Here is a 17,054-nt window from a genome sequence, read left to right on the forward strand (position 1 = left end):
GTTACCAGCTGTACCCTTCGCGCGTTGTTACACTACCATCCAAAATAACCCACAATTCTACCTCGAAACATAATTATTCGTTTGCTGTTTCCGTTTCAATTCAAATCATCGTGAACTGTCACGGCAACATATGAAATTAGTTAGAATGACAGTGTCGTCATCTGTCAAAAATTAGTCATACTAATTTAGAAACCTTTGTCTGCTTATGCGCATCAACTTTGCTAAAGATCATCATTTGATCAAATGCATAGCTTACGTTTCTATAAGAGACATACAGACATAATTTCATTTATATATGTTATATAGATAGAAAAGGGATGCGTTGTAAATTTGTTTCATAGTTTAAAAAAAGGTTATATATGTATATATATTAATCGATCTTATTGAAAATATATAGATGAAGTCTATGTCCAGTAATGGATGTCAAATATATATTTCACTTCTGGCTAACTTCGATCCGTGGAAAAGGCTATTCAAGCGGATTAGCAAGTTGAGGTGGTAGTGGAAGGTCCCGTGGCGTGCAGAGCAAATGACCACTGGTGTTTTGAGGTTCTGGAATGGTGACCATTGACCTGCAAGCGCAGCGCAGGATAGCCACCCACAGTTACAAACGGGCTTTTTGGAAAACCAGTGGATACTGCTGGTTTTACATAATTTTATACAATTATTGTTGATAAATAATTGTTATTCTTTTATATATAAAGACGCAAAAAAATAGAGGATGCCTTTACCCGTAAAGAGGTCCATAATGATTTATGATTTTTAAAAATTTATTTTGATTTTCAATCTTTTTATCATTTAAAATTTATATATAATACATTGAAATTATTTATCACGATTGTAATTTTAATTTAATGATTATTAATAGGAAGATTTTATTTTTGAATGCATTCACATGCTATATTATAATTAATTTTATGATGTACTTGTTTAACATATTATTCATTATGGAAACAAATAGGCTATATTAATAATATATATAAGGACTCTTCTGCACGGATATAAATGTTGTTTGGACAGCCACTTCTAACGCTGCTAGTCGTGTATAAAGTTTATCTAAATGTGGATTATTTCTCCGATAAATAAATAAAGAATAATAATTGATATATTTTCTACTTAATTTTTTTTATATACATAGTACTGATAGGTGAAAAAGTTTCAAAGGCATTAATATATAGCTGATTTCAACAAGCAGCAGCATATTTTGAATCATCCTGTATAATCACGTTAAAACTCTATTGAAATAGAATAGTCTAATAAATTCTGACGATATAAATACTGAAAGGACAGATAGTAAGCAATAATTAATTATATAATATAATAATGCGAATTTTGAAAACTTATTTTTATGGTATGGTACAATCTAGTCCAGGGGTGGCCAACTTTGATATCCTGAGCCATTTTTTAAATTTTATAATATTTCGCGTGCCGCTATTAAATACATATTAAAAAGGTATATAAATAGATGTAATTTATAGAAATTATATATATTGTATACATTAATAATATATGCATATATAAATAATAATTCTTTAAAATTTGATGAATTATTGGTGACAGCAATTCTCGGTTATTCTTTCGGGTGATGGTTAGATAACAGTGGTCGGTGATTGAATTTAATGATAATAATTTTATTTTGAATATACCACAAAAATAAGAAGCGAAACTTGGGTATATATATGAAGAGTCATAAATATTACTTCAAAGAACCGCACGTGAGTCGCGAGCCGTGAGGTTGGCTACCCCTGACCATACATTACTTGAGAGAAAATCAACTGGATATTCTTTTTTATGGCTTCCCTCATTGGGGATTTCTCGTACTCCCCTATATGATTTTGGGACTGGGAATTTAATTTTTTTCTCATGTATTATTATTTCTTTACTCTTCTTTTATTTGTAATATGATCTAACTTTCTCCTTCTTTCATTCTATAATTATCCATAGCATTCTACATACTAATTTCCTTTTATGCATGGTCTATTTTCCTTCACCTCGTTCCTCAAACATGGTGATAATTACCTATCACATTTTTTTTGCTTTTATCTTTATTTTTATGCTAACCTATTTTGTATTCTAATTTCTAGTTCATTACTTCTTTTTTATTTATATTTTTATTTTGATAATCTACTATTTATTTATTATACCGGACCTGTTTCAATTATCGGATTTGTTTCTTTTAAAAGTTTTCTCAACTATTGTCCTGTCATTTGAGAAACGCCAACTGTATATTCACTGGTATAAAACTTTTATGTTTATTATAAATATTGTATAAATAAAAAAAACTGCAGTAATTGAGGATGGACGAAAGGATATTAGGTAAAAATCAATCGGTTTATTTGTAACTTATGTCGACAGAAACGACACTACTTTCCGGTCTCCCTAATAATTAATGCACAAATTGTATTTCGGGAATCGAATCCGCGACCTAAAATTGCATTGTTGATTGTTGTAATCTCTCAAAATAATGTTTGTGATTTCATCATCATATTAGCTGATAGGTCTCATCAAAAGATCACCAAGATGACTGGATTCAGCAACTTCCGCTACCTTAATTAAGTCCCCGGTCTACCTAATGGGGGATCTACTACCTAGTCTACCGTAGTCAACAATTGAGAAATTTTCTGCTCTAACCGTTGTTTGCACGAACGATGTGCCTATTACCACTTCAGATGAGCAAATCTTTGAGATCACGCTCTTTAAATAAATACATTTAAAAAACTTTTAAGTTAAACGGTTTTTTGATACCCATATTGTGGTGGTTGTGGAAAAATATGTACCTAGTCCGCCATATTGGAACGGCGTCCATCTTGAATTTTAAATTTTGACATAATCCTCGTATTTTACTAGTGTAGCCCTTTCATTTGATACCCATATTGAGGGGGTTAAGGAAAAATACGTGATCCGCCATTTTGTATCGGCGGCCTTCTTAAATTTATAATGTTATTGATTTTATTATATTGTATTGTCATCTAAATTAAATGTGTGTACCAAATTTCAGATCAATCTAACAACGGGAATGTGCTTCAATTTCAATTTCTAATTTTGATCCAAATAAATTCCGTACGGGTCGAACCGTTTAAAAATACTGAGACTATTTCTCCGACATACCTTTAAAAGAAGCTGGTAGTCGTTTATCCTCTGTATCGGAAGCTTGAGATGCTCGGCCAGGCCCTTGTCGTCGCGGATTTTATCTGCTATGTTCTGTGGACAAAGATATAAACATTGTTAAAGATATATAACTAACGCTATCTTTTTTTTCTTACGGCCTCCGTTATTGGAGACCTCTCGTACCTCTAATTTGTTGGGATCAGGGTCTTTGTTTACAAATAAGTTTTTCAAATTTTTATCTTTATTCCTCACTCACTTTCATTCTTCTCAATTCCTTTTTTTCTTACGAAGGAAAAAAGTCCTTCACAATATCTCTCATTTTGTTCTTTCATTCCTTCTTGCTTTCATCGCCTTCCATCATCTTATAACTCTTAGGTAGCTAGGTACATTTCTTTTATTCTTTATTTTATTACTTATCCTATTTTTTTTATATCACAGTTTTCTTTTTTTTCGGGTTTGACTTTTTTAATACAATACTACTTTGTTCTTATTCTATTTTTAGTTTATTTTTCCTATTATTAATTGACTAGTTATTTGTGCAGTTTATTTTGTACCTACTTATCTATACTGTTTTATTCCTTTTAACAATGTCACTCACCACCCTGCGAGCAAAGCTATCTATCTTTAGATATACAGGGTGATCGGTTTAGGTGTGAGAACTTAAAATGAGCGAATATAGAGCTTTGACTACATTAAAAAATTTCGTTGATAGACGTTGAATATAAGCCGCTTTTAACTGGCCTTATAGGGAGAGGCGCATGTCCAATAGTTGTCATCCTATGCCCGAAATGATGGTGATGATGTAATAAAATAAAGTAATAATTAAGAATTATTTAAATATGCGTAAATAAAAAAAAAAACATTTTATTCGTTTTTCAAAAAAGCTTCATGTCAACGGCAGATATAAAGAATATACATTCATTTACAAGTCTAAATATAATCTGCAATTTTCGTCCATTTGTTATAAGAATTTGTTTCATATATATCTTATTATATTGAAATATAAAAACTGGATAGATATATAATTGACTGGATCAAAAACATACTGCTACTTTCCGTAATCTCAATGTATAATCTAACTTCTCTTTTCTCCTCTTCAAAGAATGGTTCCAGGCGCAAATTCTTCAACAACACTTTACCAAACCATGAACAGTGTAATATATATAGTGGGCTTGCACTTTGAAAGCGTTAGATATTAGTAGAATAACTTTGGAGCGGTGCTTGCCCAGCGATGAAGGACAAACTTGAGATCATAGGTCGCGGGTTCAATTCCCGGGATACATTCTAATGTAATTTACACTTAGTGCATTAATTATATATGATTGACACTGCGTAGCAATACAACACTGCAACCCCTAAGCAAGGCGATTATATTGTATCCCCCCATAGATATCTTTTGGGGGGATGCCTTGGGTGTCTATGGGCTAAAACGGGAGATAAGATTTTAATTATAAAAGCTATGTTTTTTATTTTCTCTTTAAATTTTGATTACTTTTTTCTTTTCCACCGACTCTATTATTAAAAATAGCTTTGAGATTGTTGTTATATGTAAGTTTATATTGCCTTTTTAATATCGTCACAGTGTAAACAGTTGTAGGTTAATCATTAATATAATAAATAATACATTATATAATCAACCTTAATACATATCATTAGAGAGAATAAGTACATTTAAAAAACTTTTAAGTTAAACGGTTTTTTGATACCCATATTGTGGTGGTTGTGGAAAAATAATAATCCGCCATATTGGAACGGCGTCCATCTTGAATTTTAAATTTTGACATAATCATCGTGTTTTACTAGTGTAGCCCTTTCATTTGATACCCATATTGAGGGGGTTAAGGAAAAACATGTAATCCGCCATTTTGTATCGGCGGCCATCTTAGATTTATAATTGATTTTATTATATTGTATTGTCATCTAAATTAAATGTGTGTACCAAATTTCAGATCAATCTGACAACGGGAAGGTGCTTAAATTTCAATTTCTAATTTTGACCCAAATAAACAAATTGCGTACGGGTCGAACTAAATAAAACCGTTTAAAAAAAACAGTACAGTCAGCGTTGTATTAATATTATAAGTAGAATAATTAAAAAAAAATGTATAAGAATGTAATTGGATAAACGAATAGAAGATATATAATCGAGTGCTTAAATTGTACTATCACATGAAAGAAAACCTACTACTATATTTTAAGAGTGAAGAAGTGAAGCAAAAGATGATGTATAGAAGGAGACTAATAAACCAGAGGAATGTTATACATTGTGACGGTAAAAACAAGAGTATAGATAATAACAATAGAAGTGAAAAAATATTATTGAATTGTAAAAAACTCTGTTCCTCCCAGGATAGAGGTGAACGAGAGGTCCCGAATAAAGGAGGTCATTTAAAATATATCACTGTAGTCTACCAGGGTAGATATAATCAAAGAGGACATATCAAAATAACTAGCAATCTCCAAATCAATTAATTATCCCATCGACATGAGCTGAACGCGTTCAGCATACTAGTTGCCCGCTAAACGCCTGGATCGACGCCAGAAGTCGAGTTATATTAACTAATGAAACATTTTAACTGTCATTTGACCACGTTAAGGCGTAACTTGTTTTAACTGCGATGACTTGTAAATACAACAAATTGGTTGAACGAAATTATGGATCTGAAACATGGTAACGTTGTTCGAAGATGATAGATGAATGCCGTCTAAACTCATTGGAATTTATGGGAGAAGTGTATATGCAGCAGTGGACGTCTTCAGCTGAAATTATGACGTAATAGTAATAGAAGATGTAAGTAAAGAGATATATACAGTTGATAACAACCTATAATGAAATTTGTAAAAGTCGTACGGCAGATGTTTCCTCTTATGTTTCTGTTTCCTCTTCAATTTTAATTTGATTTTGCCTGTTTTATGGAATCGGGTGTTACCCTGCGGAAGTCCATCCTAAGTAGGAAAAGGACCAATATTTAACCACTTCCGCACACGCAGCGGTAGTCGTGAGAGTCCTCTGTGTTTGGCACTAATCGGTGCAACATAACTCCTGAAGATGCCCCGTGGAGGGGTAAAACACGTGTTGAGTGATTTAACGATGGTAGTTGTGTGATTCGCATCGTTTGCCGCATACGCATTTATCAGCGGGCTGGCGCGCGGTGCACTTTGTTGCACGACTACCACTGCATGTGCGGAAGTGGCTAAATATTGTTTTTTTTCTTACATGATTTTGCCTGATCTTACTGCATTGTTGTATATAGTAAATTTTTAATATTGTATCGGCTAAAGGAACATATAAAGGAACCATTATTTAAACTACTGGTGTACCTAAATAAATAAATAAAGAACACACGTGGGAATTGAAAATTTCTAACGTATGTATTTTCAAAGCACATTTTCCGGTGCTACGTTTGTAGTGGATGTTCTAATAAAGGCTTCTAGGGCGAGTTCGGGGCTATAAGTAATTGATTTTAACTATCTTACTAAAACGTTCCGTGAAAGGACATTACATGATAGATTTAAACATGACAAGACAATGAAACATAAAAAGATTGTTTAATAAATATAAGAAAAATAACAGTGAACTTTAGGTTAGGTTTTGTAAAATTAGAAACATTTATTCGTAAATTACATTACAAGTAACTCTCATATAATATTTCTGAATTACAATATAATAAATTTAGATAATTTATTTAACAAAATACCTGTATAAAGCCTAAAACAATGTGAAGGATTTTAATGTAATAAAGCTTGGAAATAAAATGCTAGTTGGTAAATTCCGATTAGAGGAACTCTGCGTTTAGAACCCACATGTTTTTAACATAACGTATGCCATTATAGGGAAGATCAGTATGATTATAGTTTAAATCAAATTGAGATTGTCTCGCATTCTCATGAAGTACAAGTGGTCACTGTAAATGACATTTAATGGAATCAGGCGTTACCTTGCGGAAGTCCATCCTAAGCAAGAAAAGGATCAATATTTAGCCACTTCCGCACATGCAGTGGTAGTCGTGCAACAAAGTGCACCCCCCGCCAAACCGCTGATAAATGCGTATGCGGCAAACAATGCGAATTAAACAACCGCCACCACCAAATTACTCAACACGTGTTTCACCCCTCCACGGGGTATCTTCAAGAGTTATGTTACACCGATTAGTGCCAAACACACAGTCATACACTGTAAATGACCCTAAGACCCTAGATAAAGCATTTGATCTTTGTTTCTGATGTTAAGCGATGATGAAGTCTACGATGCTATATGTTTGATGAATAACACTCTTATCTTGAAGACTCCTAAGTTATACTTAGCTGGAAAAAATCACGCCGGTAGGTTGTATCATTACTTGATTGTTCGCACTATAAAAGTAGTATCAATACGAAATTTTTTCCTATCTGTTTGACGACAAGGATTTTAGTTTATTAATAATTTCTTTGATTTTTACCCCTATCTGTTTGAGGACAGGGATTTTACGTTATTAATATATTTTTACTTTTCTTATTGTTATTTCCATTCTATTCTCTCATTGGTTAAAATATCTATCTTGCTACTCTTTCACTCAACAATTCGATCTGTTTTTCTCTTCCATTCTAATTACATTTCATCCATCCTCAATCACCGCAATTAAGTATGTATACAATTTGTACTGTATAAAAATGTGTACACACTGTACAATACCTTAGATTTTTCATTTTAACTTTTCTCTTACATTTATGCATCACAGTTACAATTTTATTTTTATTTACTTTGTTTGTTTCTTACAATATTTTACTTCCAATTTACATTTTATTCTTATATCAAGACGATTAGTGTATTGAAAGGAATTTCTCCGGTGTACGGAAGTCGTGAATCCGTGCGTCTGGTTGTCCGATGGAAGAAAGGATATGGGAGAATTATTTAGGCAGTCAGTGAGCATTCTTTGGCAACATTTTGCCGATTCTCCAAATTTAGAAACTTATTTATTTATTTCATATTTTTTATTGTACCTGATAAGATACATAATATACAGATACAATGATATACAGAAAAGTGCAATAGGCTGTCTTATCACACAAGGCAATCTCTTACAGACAACCATAGTAAGGAAAAGATAAAAGTACTTATAAAGGGTAGTTCACGTGTCCAAAAAAAAATACATATTCACAAACAAATGAACATAAATATAAACTTAGTGCTTACCAAAGCAACGTTTGTAACACATTCTAATTTTAAAATTAAAAATTATTGTTTAACAGTAGGCGATCCAACAATTTGGCCGATTTAATGCAAATTCAAATCAGTCATATAATGCGAGAAATATCTTGACCTCAATATGTCATCTCTGGTCAGCCGTATCGCAAGATGGTGACTTTCGTTTCCACGGTAAACGTGATTAAATTTAAACATGTCAGTTGGAATTTGTGCCAAATAAATAAGGCCGTCCGGTTCGCTAATATATTTGAAACTATAATATTAAACTATGCTTGAAGAAGTACATCGACGTACTTATGACAATTACTTGGAATAAATTCATAATGAGTTAGTATGCTATGCAGATAGCTCGCTTGTTTTGCTCACCCTGTCAAAACTGAACATGTGCATTTTTATACGAGTTTCTAAATCATTAGGAGAATTATTAACCCTTTCCACTCCAAGGCTGTTATGTAGCATCGATAAAATTAAATTGAATTATAGTATCTTGCGATTCTAGAATATGTTTCATTCATTCGTGATTCAAACATTTTAGTAACAAAAATCTTTCCTGTTTTAAAATTTCCCGCAAAAAGAAGTATTACACCATGTCGAGTATCACTCGACAGTGGAGCTTGTGGAACAAAATCAGTGTCGAGTGACACTCGACATTGGAGTGGAAAGGGTTAATAATATGGTTATGTAATGGGAGGATTCTGCTTGGTGAAGGTGAATGACAATATATTGCAAGGATCGCCAGCCTTCGCCAACGTACCCGGCCCATCTGACTATGGACCCGAATCTTGATTGCTAAACTTTAAAATGACTACCCCTCTTTTTTAGAGCGTCCCATTATCCTGAACGAGGGGCTCCCAAAAAGAGATCTATTATACATACGATAGGGATTTTCAATGACAGAGACTTTTTCTCCGTTCTCTTATATCATCCTTCACAAGTTTTCTTATATGTTTTTTATTTTTTACATTTTCTTCTATACTCTTTTATTTAATTCACAATCCTTACACAACGCCTCTTATCCTTTTTGGAATGCTAAATTATATCATCAAAGTAATAAAACTATGCTAATAATAACTACACACAATATTTTAAAAGGAGAGGATCGATGAATGTAGCATTGCCTATCTTATGAGCGACTATAAAAGTCGCTCTATTTTTGCAGAATTCCCCAAAGGAGTAGTGCAATATATTTACAATAGAAAATAATACTCAGAAGTAAATCAAAAAGGTTAGTGCAAGATAAGATAAGATAATGAAATTGCTATAAATGTATAAAAATAAAGTTAGAAGGGAAAATTACAATAAATAGTATAATGTAAATAAAATTGAAAAATTGAAATGAACTACTGCTACATAGCGGAAGTAGCTATATATTAGTCCTTTTCTTACTTATAATAAAATGGTCTTTTGACAAATATTGTATTATAACCAAACATGCTTTTTAGCAATATTGGATGTTTACATATGTAATAAAGTTACAGATGTATTTTAATCCTTCAGTTTTCTATTTTTAAATTTTTAAATAAATTTTATTGTAGCCTTCAATAGTTTATAGTTTATCGAAATAAGTGAAACTCGGTTTGTTGATTCTTTACATGGTAGATTATTATTTGCAGCTGTTGAGTTTCTGGTATGCTCTTAGCAGATAAACATTCTAAGCTGGTATCTTACTATTTATAGTTTTAAAATAATCGACGATTCAAAACACATGTAAATAAATATATTAGGAATTTAAATTTGATATCACATTTAAAGAATTTACTTTCAAAAATAAAAAGATAGTGTCTAACAAAATGGCGTCTGTGTCAAGTTAAAAGGCTGCGTATTCCGCTGGTACATTTATTACTTAAACCGGATATAAACTTACATACACTTGGTAGTTATGAACATTGAACAACCTCATTACTGTAAAAGCCTTAATAAAACCAAGTACCTTCGACACATTACGTCAATAAACGATATTTTAGTGCAATTAAGATTTACGGTAGGGAATAAAATTTCATACATATTGATTCAGTTCAATTATATCGGGTTATTAAATGACTAATTGAAGTCATTCAGTGATTAATTACTAGAATGATTGAATGGAATTTACTAACAAGATTTTAAAGATGTCATTTGTTCACACTGTTATTTTATTATTGACATTGTGCAAAAATTTTAACCCACTGTATGAGATTAATTTCACTATACATTTTTTTAAAATGTTTTTATAGAAAAAAAAACTCCGTAGATCCAATCAAAAGATGGAAATTATTTTATTAGAGGAACCGGAGATTAATGTCACTTTCTTAAGTTAAATTCACACGACTACATTTTTAACATGTTTTTATTTCTAATCGACCATATATTTATCTTCGTTATCAACAACCTTTTGCGATCTAGTATACAAAATCAATGTCGGAGCGGTAACAAATCAATAGATTTTTTCTGTAAAATATTTCGACAGACATTACTTTACTTTTCGGTCGCCCTAATAGATAAGAAAGTTGTAGATAAGATAGAAAACTAAGTTAATTTTGGATAAAATATGACTTAAATATTTTAATTACATACGGTAAGCAGAAACAATTATTTATACCATCATGGTAAATGCCATTTGTTAGAATAATAACGTCTAGTTAAAAGGTAGAGTAAAGATACAAATTGATTAGAGATAGAGTTAGGAAATTTGAAGAAGTAACTGGAGAATTAAGAATGGAAATAGAAGTAAATAAAGTCATATAAGGCATATCATTAGAGTAGAGATATATGGCGAACAATAACAAAAAAGAAGTTGACTTCAGTTGTCGAAAGACGGTGGTTGTATGTTGTTTTACATTCAGCATTATTAGAAATCTATGAGAGAGATCTAAGTTCAGCAGCGGGAGAACTGAGAGATTGATAATAAAGTGGTTTTATAATAAAATAAACAGAATCTAAATAAAGTAGGATTGGATAAACATTTACTTGAGATGTTATACATACAAAACAATTCATTCATTCATAACCGTTGATACTTTTAACAGAACTCTTATTGATCACTTATTTATTTTTAATCTATTTTTTGACTATACTCTACTTCGAAAGGTGTTACAGTTGTGGAGGAACAGGAAAAAACTCCACAACAATAGGTTTTCTAATAAAGTTTAACAATAAAGGTTTATATATACACTTTATCAGATAAAGCCTGACTGAAATCAAAATAATCAGTTGACATCATTGCCAAGGATTCTTGTTGTCTAATTATTCCTTAGATACTTATAACAGTAGGGACCTCTGCGTATCATAATATAACACTGTTCATGTAAGAAAAGGACCAATATTTACACACAACACTCTCTCTGACTCTGTGTTTGGTACTAATCAGTGTAACATAACTCCTGAAGATGCCCCGTGGAGGGGTGATACATGTGTTGAGTGGTTTAACGGTGGCAGTTGTGTAATTCGCATTGTTTGCCGCATGCGCATTTATCAGCGGGCTGGCGGGCGGTGCACTTTGTTGCACGACTACCACTGCATGTGCGGAAGTGGCTTAATTTTAGTCCTTTTCTTACTTAGGATGGACTTCCGCAATATAACGCCTAATTCCATTAAATAACACTGTTCAAATTGGCGATTTGCCTGCCAAGCGTGGCGATTATGTTATATCCCTTCATAGATAAGATTGACAGAGACCTATGCTTGCAGTGAACATCTGTAAACTTAAACTATGAATTTTTAAATTTTCTAGACAAACATAACTTTTAGATATATGTTGCAATAGATAAATCTAGTAATAATTGGATATATTACACATACATAATAATGATCAAGATAACATAATGGTAACTACGAAATATACAGGGTGATTGATTTAATTTGAAAAAGTCTTTAATGGGTGAATTTGTAACACATTTGTAGGCAAAACCTTTAAACATTTACACCTATTTCTAATCACCTTGTAGAAAGATATCACTTTAAAATATGATATATTAATATATATTTTCTATTGTAATGCAACAGGCCTGTAAGTTTTAGTAGTATAAAGTTTGTAGTTACGGATGGTAAGCAAAAATGAGTTTAAATATGTTGCAATTTGAATTTTCAACACTCTCACTATATTAACTTATTTATTATTTCTGAAACTATTGATCTTTGGATAGGGTGTACGATATATTTATTGAGAGAATTTGAGCTAATACAATAACCTGTTAAAAACTTTGAAATCCCATATACAATCACAATTTATAATCAAGCGCAAAATTTTATTTCGTTTTTACGGAATGTTTCAGTGCCATCAACGTTTATGATAATTTAGATACTGGCTTTTGGCCACTTGAATGCGTAATAAAAATATCTCCGAGAAGCTATAATGTCTATTAATATACTACTATATATAAAAGATTAAATATAGAGATATAAATATAAAATGTCGTTCCAGAGTTACGCAATATACTGTAGCAACTGTAATATATATTTATATATATCTAATGTTATCTTATATATAATGCGATGTGATTAGTTTGAATAATACATTGTCATATATAAATAGATCTCGAATGTTCGACACTTAAGTGGGTCAAGGCCACCGTACGAGCGTCAAAAACATCCAAGGCATCACTACCCAAGCGTCGAATATTCCCACCCACGCTCTACTCAGAAATAAACCGGACGAGATATTGAAACATTACACCGGCGCTTTTAAAACAACTCACGGGTTACAATCATCGGTAAACCAGAAAATACTTTGAAAGTTTCTCTTAACACGTTCACTGCGGGCCCAATTTTGAACAACTTTCAGCTGGTGCGGCTGAGGTCGAATCAGCCTCAAGCTGAACTTCCTAGTAGTGCGGTTGAGGCCTTTTCTGCCTCATGTTCATCAATATTTTTTTTAAAATATTGAGTCAATGCTTCGCAGACATAAAGAAAGCTATATTTGTCTTTGTCATACCTCATACGGTTGAGTGTAAACAGCCGCCGCACTAGAGAGAAAACACGAGTTTTACGCGTCGTACCAGTGCAAAGTTTACCATGAGGCTGAATCGACCTCAAGCCGCAGTGAACGTGTTAAGTAGCCGGTCCATCTAGTGAGAGGTCTACCAAAGTTGCGTCTACCTGCTCGTGGCCGCTCGCAAATATTTCAGCCCCTACAGTAAATTCTTCATAGATTCCAAGTAACTTAGTATTGATTCCGTATCCACTTATACCTCCTACCTGTTGTATAGATGAGTGCACCGGTCAATGTCACAGGTCACAAACACACACTTCACTTGTGCGATTGAAGGTCGTGTACTGTGCGGTGGTCGCAACCGCGGCTGACAAGCGACTGTCCGACTCCAGACTGGGAACGATCCATCGCTATACTTAGAACGCCTCTGCGAGGTGGCTGCCATTTCTCCCGTGACGTCACACCGCGAGCAAGGTCGAGTCTCGGACAACAAACCTTGGGATATCCTTCTCGGGGATGACCTCTCATTAAAACGTCTTTATGACGTTAAATATACTCATTTAAATATTTACATCTCATGTTACTATGACAATAATTTTTATTACACACTTCAGAAAAGAAAAACACATATATACACATATGTACACTGGCTAAAAAAGGTACAACGGATGGTTTTATCGCTGAAGACAATTTCTAGCGGCATTGTCAATGTGTATATTAACATATATTTATTTATACATATTATAATACATAACTATTAGCATAATTTAATTGTTATTTACTCTAATAATTAAGAGATGGAATAATAAGAATCTGTTGGTACCTTTCGTATGTGATTTTCCCCGACAATATTAATAGAACGAGTCGAGTTCCTCACATCACCTCTTCCATTTGGTCACCTGCCTAACAGCTCGACAGTTATAGAAGTGGCAGTTAAGAAAAATATAACCTAAAAATTATAAATATTATTACTGGTAGTCAAAATTGGAGATCATCATAAATTAAATGCAAATTAGAAATAATAAAAAACATCAAAAATGTGATGAAGAAAGAACCGTAATTACTGTGATATTTGAAAGGTGAGATAGAGGATGAAAGGTGATGAAAAGTAGGAAACAAAAATGAGTGTGTAAGATCATGTGAATTATGTTAGAAAACCGAATCTGATCTTAAAAAGACTGAAAGAGGAGAAAAGAAATTAAAAGAAGAAAGTAAAGAAAAAAATAGCTCCAAAATTTGAAGGTGCCTGTCCCCAAACAGTTACATACGTAACAGCTCGAGCCAAGGTTTCAGAACGAACTTTGGAGTGGGAGCCATATATAGTTGACACTGAAAGAAAAGGGGGAAGTCGCTTAGTGTGACAAAAGGCGACAAAAGAGGACCTCTGTGAAGATATATATAAATACTATGTATATTTATGTTCATTTGTTTCTGAATATGTATTTTTTTTGTACACGTGAACTACCCTTTATAAGTACTATTATCTTTTCCTTACTATGGTTATCTGTAAGAGATTGCCTTGTGTGATAAGACCGCCCAATGTACTTTTCTGTATACTATTGTAAAACTTATTAAATGTATCTTATCGTGTACAATAAAGAATATTAAATAAATAAAAAAATACTATGCAGTAACATGCATCGAAGTTTGAACCCGCACCGTTCGCAAGAGTTCTTAAACATTAACCTAACAGTTCGTAATGACATCTTACATTACTTCTTCTTTTCAGCTGATGAATGCCTTCTGCAAGGTACAGGCCCAAATGTCTTAAATTGACCAGTAAATTATTTATGATTATTTGTATGTTTCTTACAATTAAATGATTGAAGGTTCGTCGGAACTATTATTGCATTTGATCATCAAACACCACAGTTCTATAGATGATCATGGTATAAATCATCATCATCATCATCATATTACTTATATAAATTCAATTTGTTCACAAAAATTGTTCAGAGTTGAATGACAATTTAGATAGAGAATTTAGTATGGAATACGAGAGGAAATGGAGTCGATAGAACTGTGATAGGTAAGAGGGAGTCCCACTACTCTCCTCCCACGCTCCTGACTCAAGTCCACAAATAAACACGCATATAATCCCACTGGTGTGATCAGACGCACTGTTATAGAATAATTACTCATTGTATCATCACGAACAATGCTTGTCTGTTGAATATTCTAAAATATTTGCGGAGGTGATAGTCTCAAATCTTCATAGTATTCGTAGGTTTTTTTATGATGGCTCCGTTTTTGGGGCCACTCGTACCTCTCTTATAATGAGTGGAAAGGGACAACGTTTTCTTAGCAATGTATTCATGGTAAAGGTTATGCTCGGAGTTTCACTGCGAGATCAAATTAGAAACGAATCTGCAGAAGAACCAAGAATCGCGCGTCTAAAGTGGCGTACAGGCGTAAGTGAGCAGTACATCGCAGGACTGGACATAGTGGCGATCTTTTGGGGAGGCCAGGTGCCGTTTTGCTCAATGACTTTTCGATTGTAGACAGTAATGTATATGCATATATATATATATATATAACTACTACGCAATTTTATAGTCACGTCAGACTCCTTGAGCCTAATACCTGACAGCCTCAAGGAGTCTCTCAAACGTACAAATGCAAGTATAGGTATATATGAGAGTGTCGTCAGGTAAAAAAGTAGCAATTCACTTTTCATCACAAATTATCGATTTCTTCAAAAACTGTTCCGAATCATTACGTAATTAATCACAAATAAATCCACGGTTAGTTATACGTGAGAAATAAAAGATTAATCGCTTGAAAAACATTGTCAAATTGACGCTAGAAGACCAACCATCGAGTTTCCTGTTAGGTTCTTCGCGATAAAACACCTTTTTAAAAGCCTCTTGTTCCTCTATCTTAATCTATGATAGGAACTTGGATTATGAAATACTGTGTTTGGCACTAATCGGTGTAACATAACTCCTGAAGATGGCCCGTGGAGGGGTGAAACACGTGTTGAGCGGTTTAACAGTGGTAGTTGTGTAATTCGCATTGTTTGCTGCATGCGCATTTATCAGCGGGCTGGCGGGCGGTGCACTTTATTGCACGACTACCACTGCATGTGCGGAAGTGGCTAAATATTGGTCCTTTACTTACTTAGGATGGACTTCCGCAAGGTAACGCCTGATTCCATTAAATATTTACGAAATACGTTTTTCAGTATTTTATTCTACATTTTTCTTCTTCCATCCTACATGTAATCTAGCATTCTCTCTTCTATTCTATTACAATATCTTTCTATCCGTCGTCACATTTCTCACAATATTTCAATATTTTTTATTAATTTTGTTTTTTATTATTATATTTGTTTCTATAGGCTGTTAAATATTTGTTTTCTTCATGTCATCACAGCTATTGATCACTACTACATGGCATTAGGTTTCGTTGAAAGCATTAGAAGTATTTTTCGTATTTTAAGGTAGATAAACTAGGTCAAGCAGTAAGACCTAGGGTCACGGAAAGAGGGGGGAGGTCATTGAGGGAGGCCAATACCTTGGAGTGACTGTTTCGACATGATATTAATACTTGGATGATTCAGGTTTACCAAATTTTGAAATACAAATCGAGTATATAAACTGTGTGTGCATTAAATGCATTTCAATTAAGACGCTCGCTTATTGTTTGGCAGCACAATAAGGCGCCAAGATGACGACTGATCTATCTAAATAAATAAAGATGATTTGCCAAATGTATTGTTGCTAAGTGCAATAGAGTGCATAGTGTATATAATGGAGTGTAGTTTTTTTTCTTCATATAGACAGCCAGTGTTTTTAACATGGGAGTCAATCAGAAGCAAACATTCTTTTTTGTTGTTTATTTGCTTAATAATTC

At 33.0% G+C, this 17,054-nt stretch overlaps 1 protein-coding gene across 1 annotated transcript in view; it reads right to left on the reverse strand.

Annotated features, from left to right (window-relative positions):
* The window catches only part of Obsc (Obscurin), a 169,254-nt gene that overhangs the window by 62,578 nt on the left and 89,622 nt on the right, over positions 1–17,054 (reverse strand). The window contains exon 9 of the mRNA XM_068770296.1: positions 3,109–3,201. Within this exon, the coding sequence (XP_068626397.1) occupies positions 3,109–3,201 (93 nt within the window). The remainder of the gene's footprint in view (positions 1–3,108; positions 3,202–17,054) is intronic.

This window comes from Battus philenor, unplaced genomic scaffold, assembly GCF_028537555.1.
Source record: "Battus philenor isolate CCGP_79_NKW_IND1 unplaced genomic scaffold, ilBatPhil1.0.hap1 SCAF_3, whole genome shotgun sequence".
Taxonomy (NCBI): Eukaryota; Metazoa; Arthropoda; class Insecta; order Lepidoptera; family Papilionidae; genus Battus; species Battus philenor.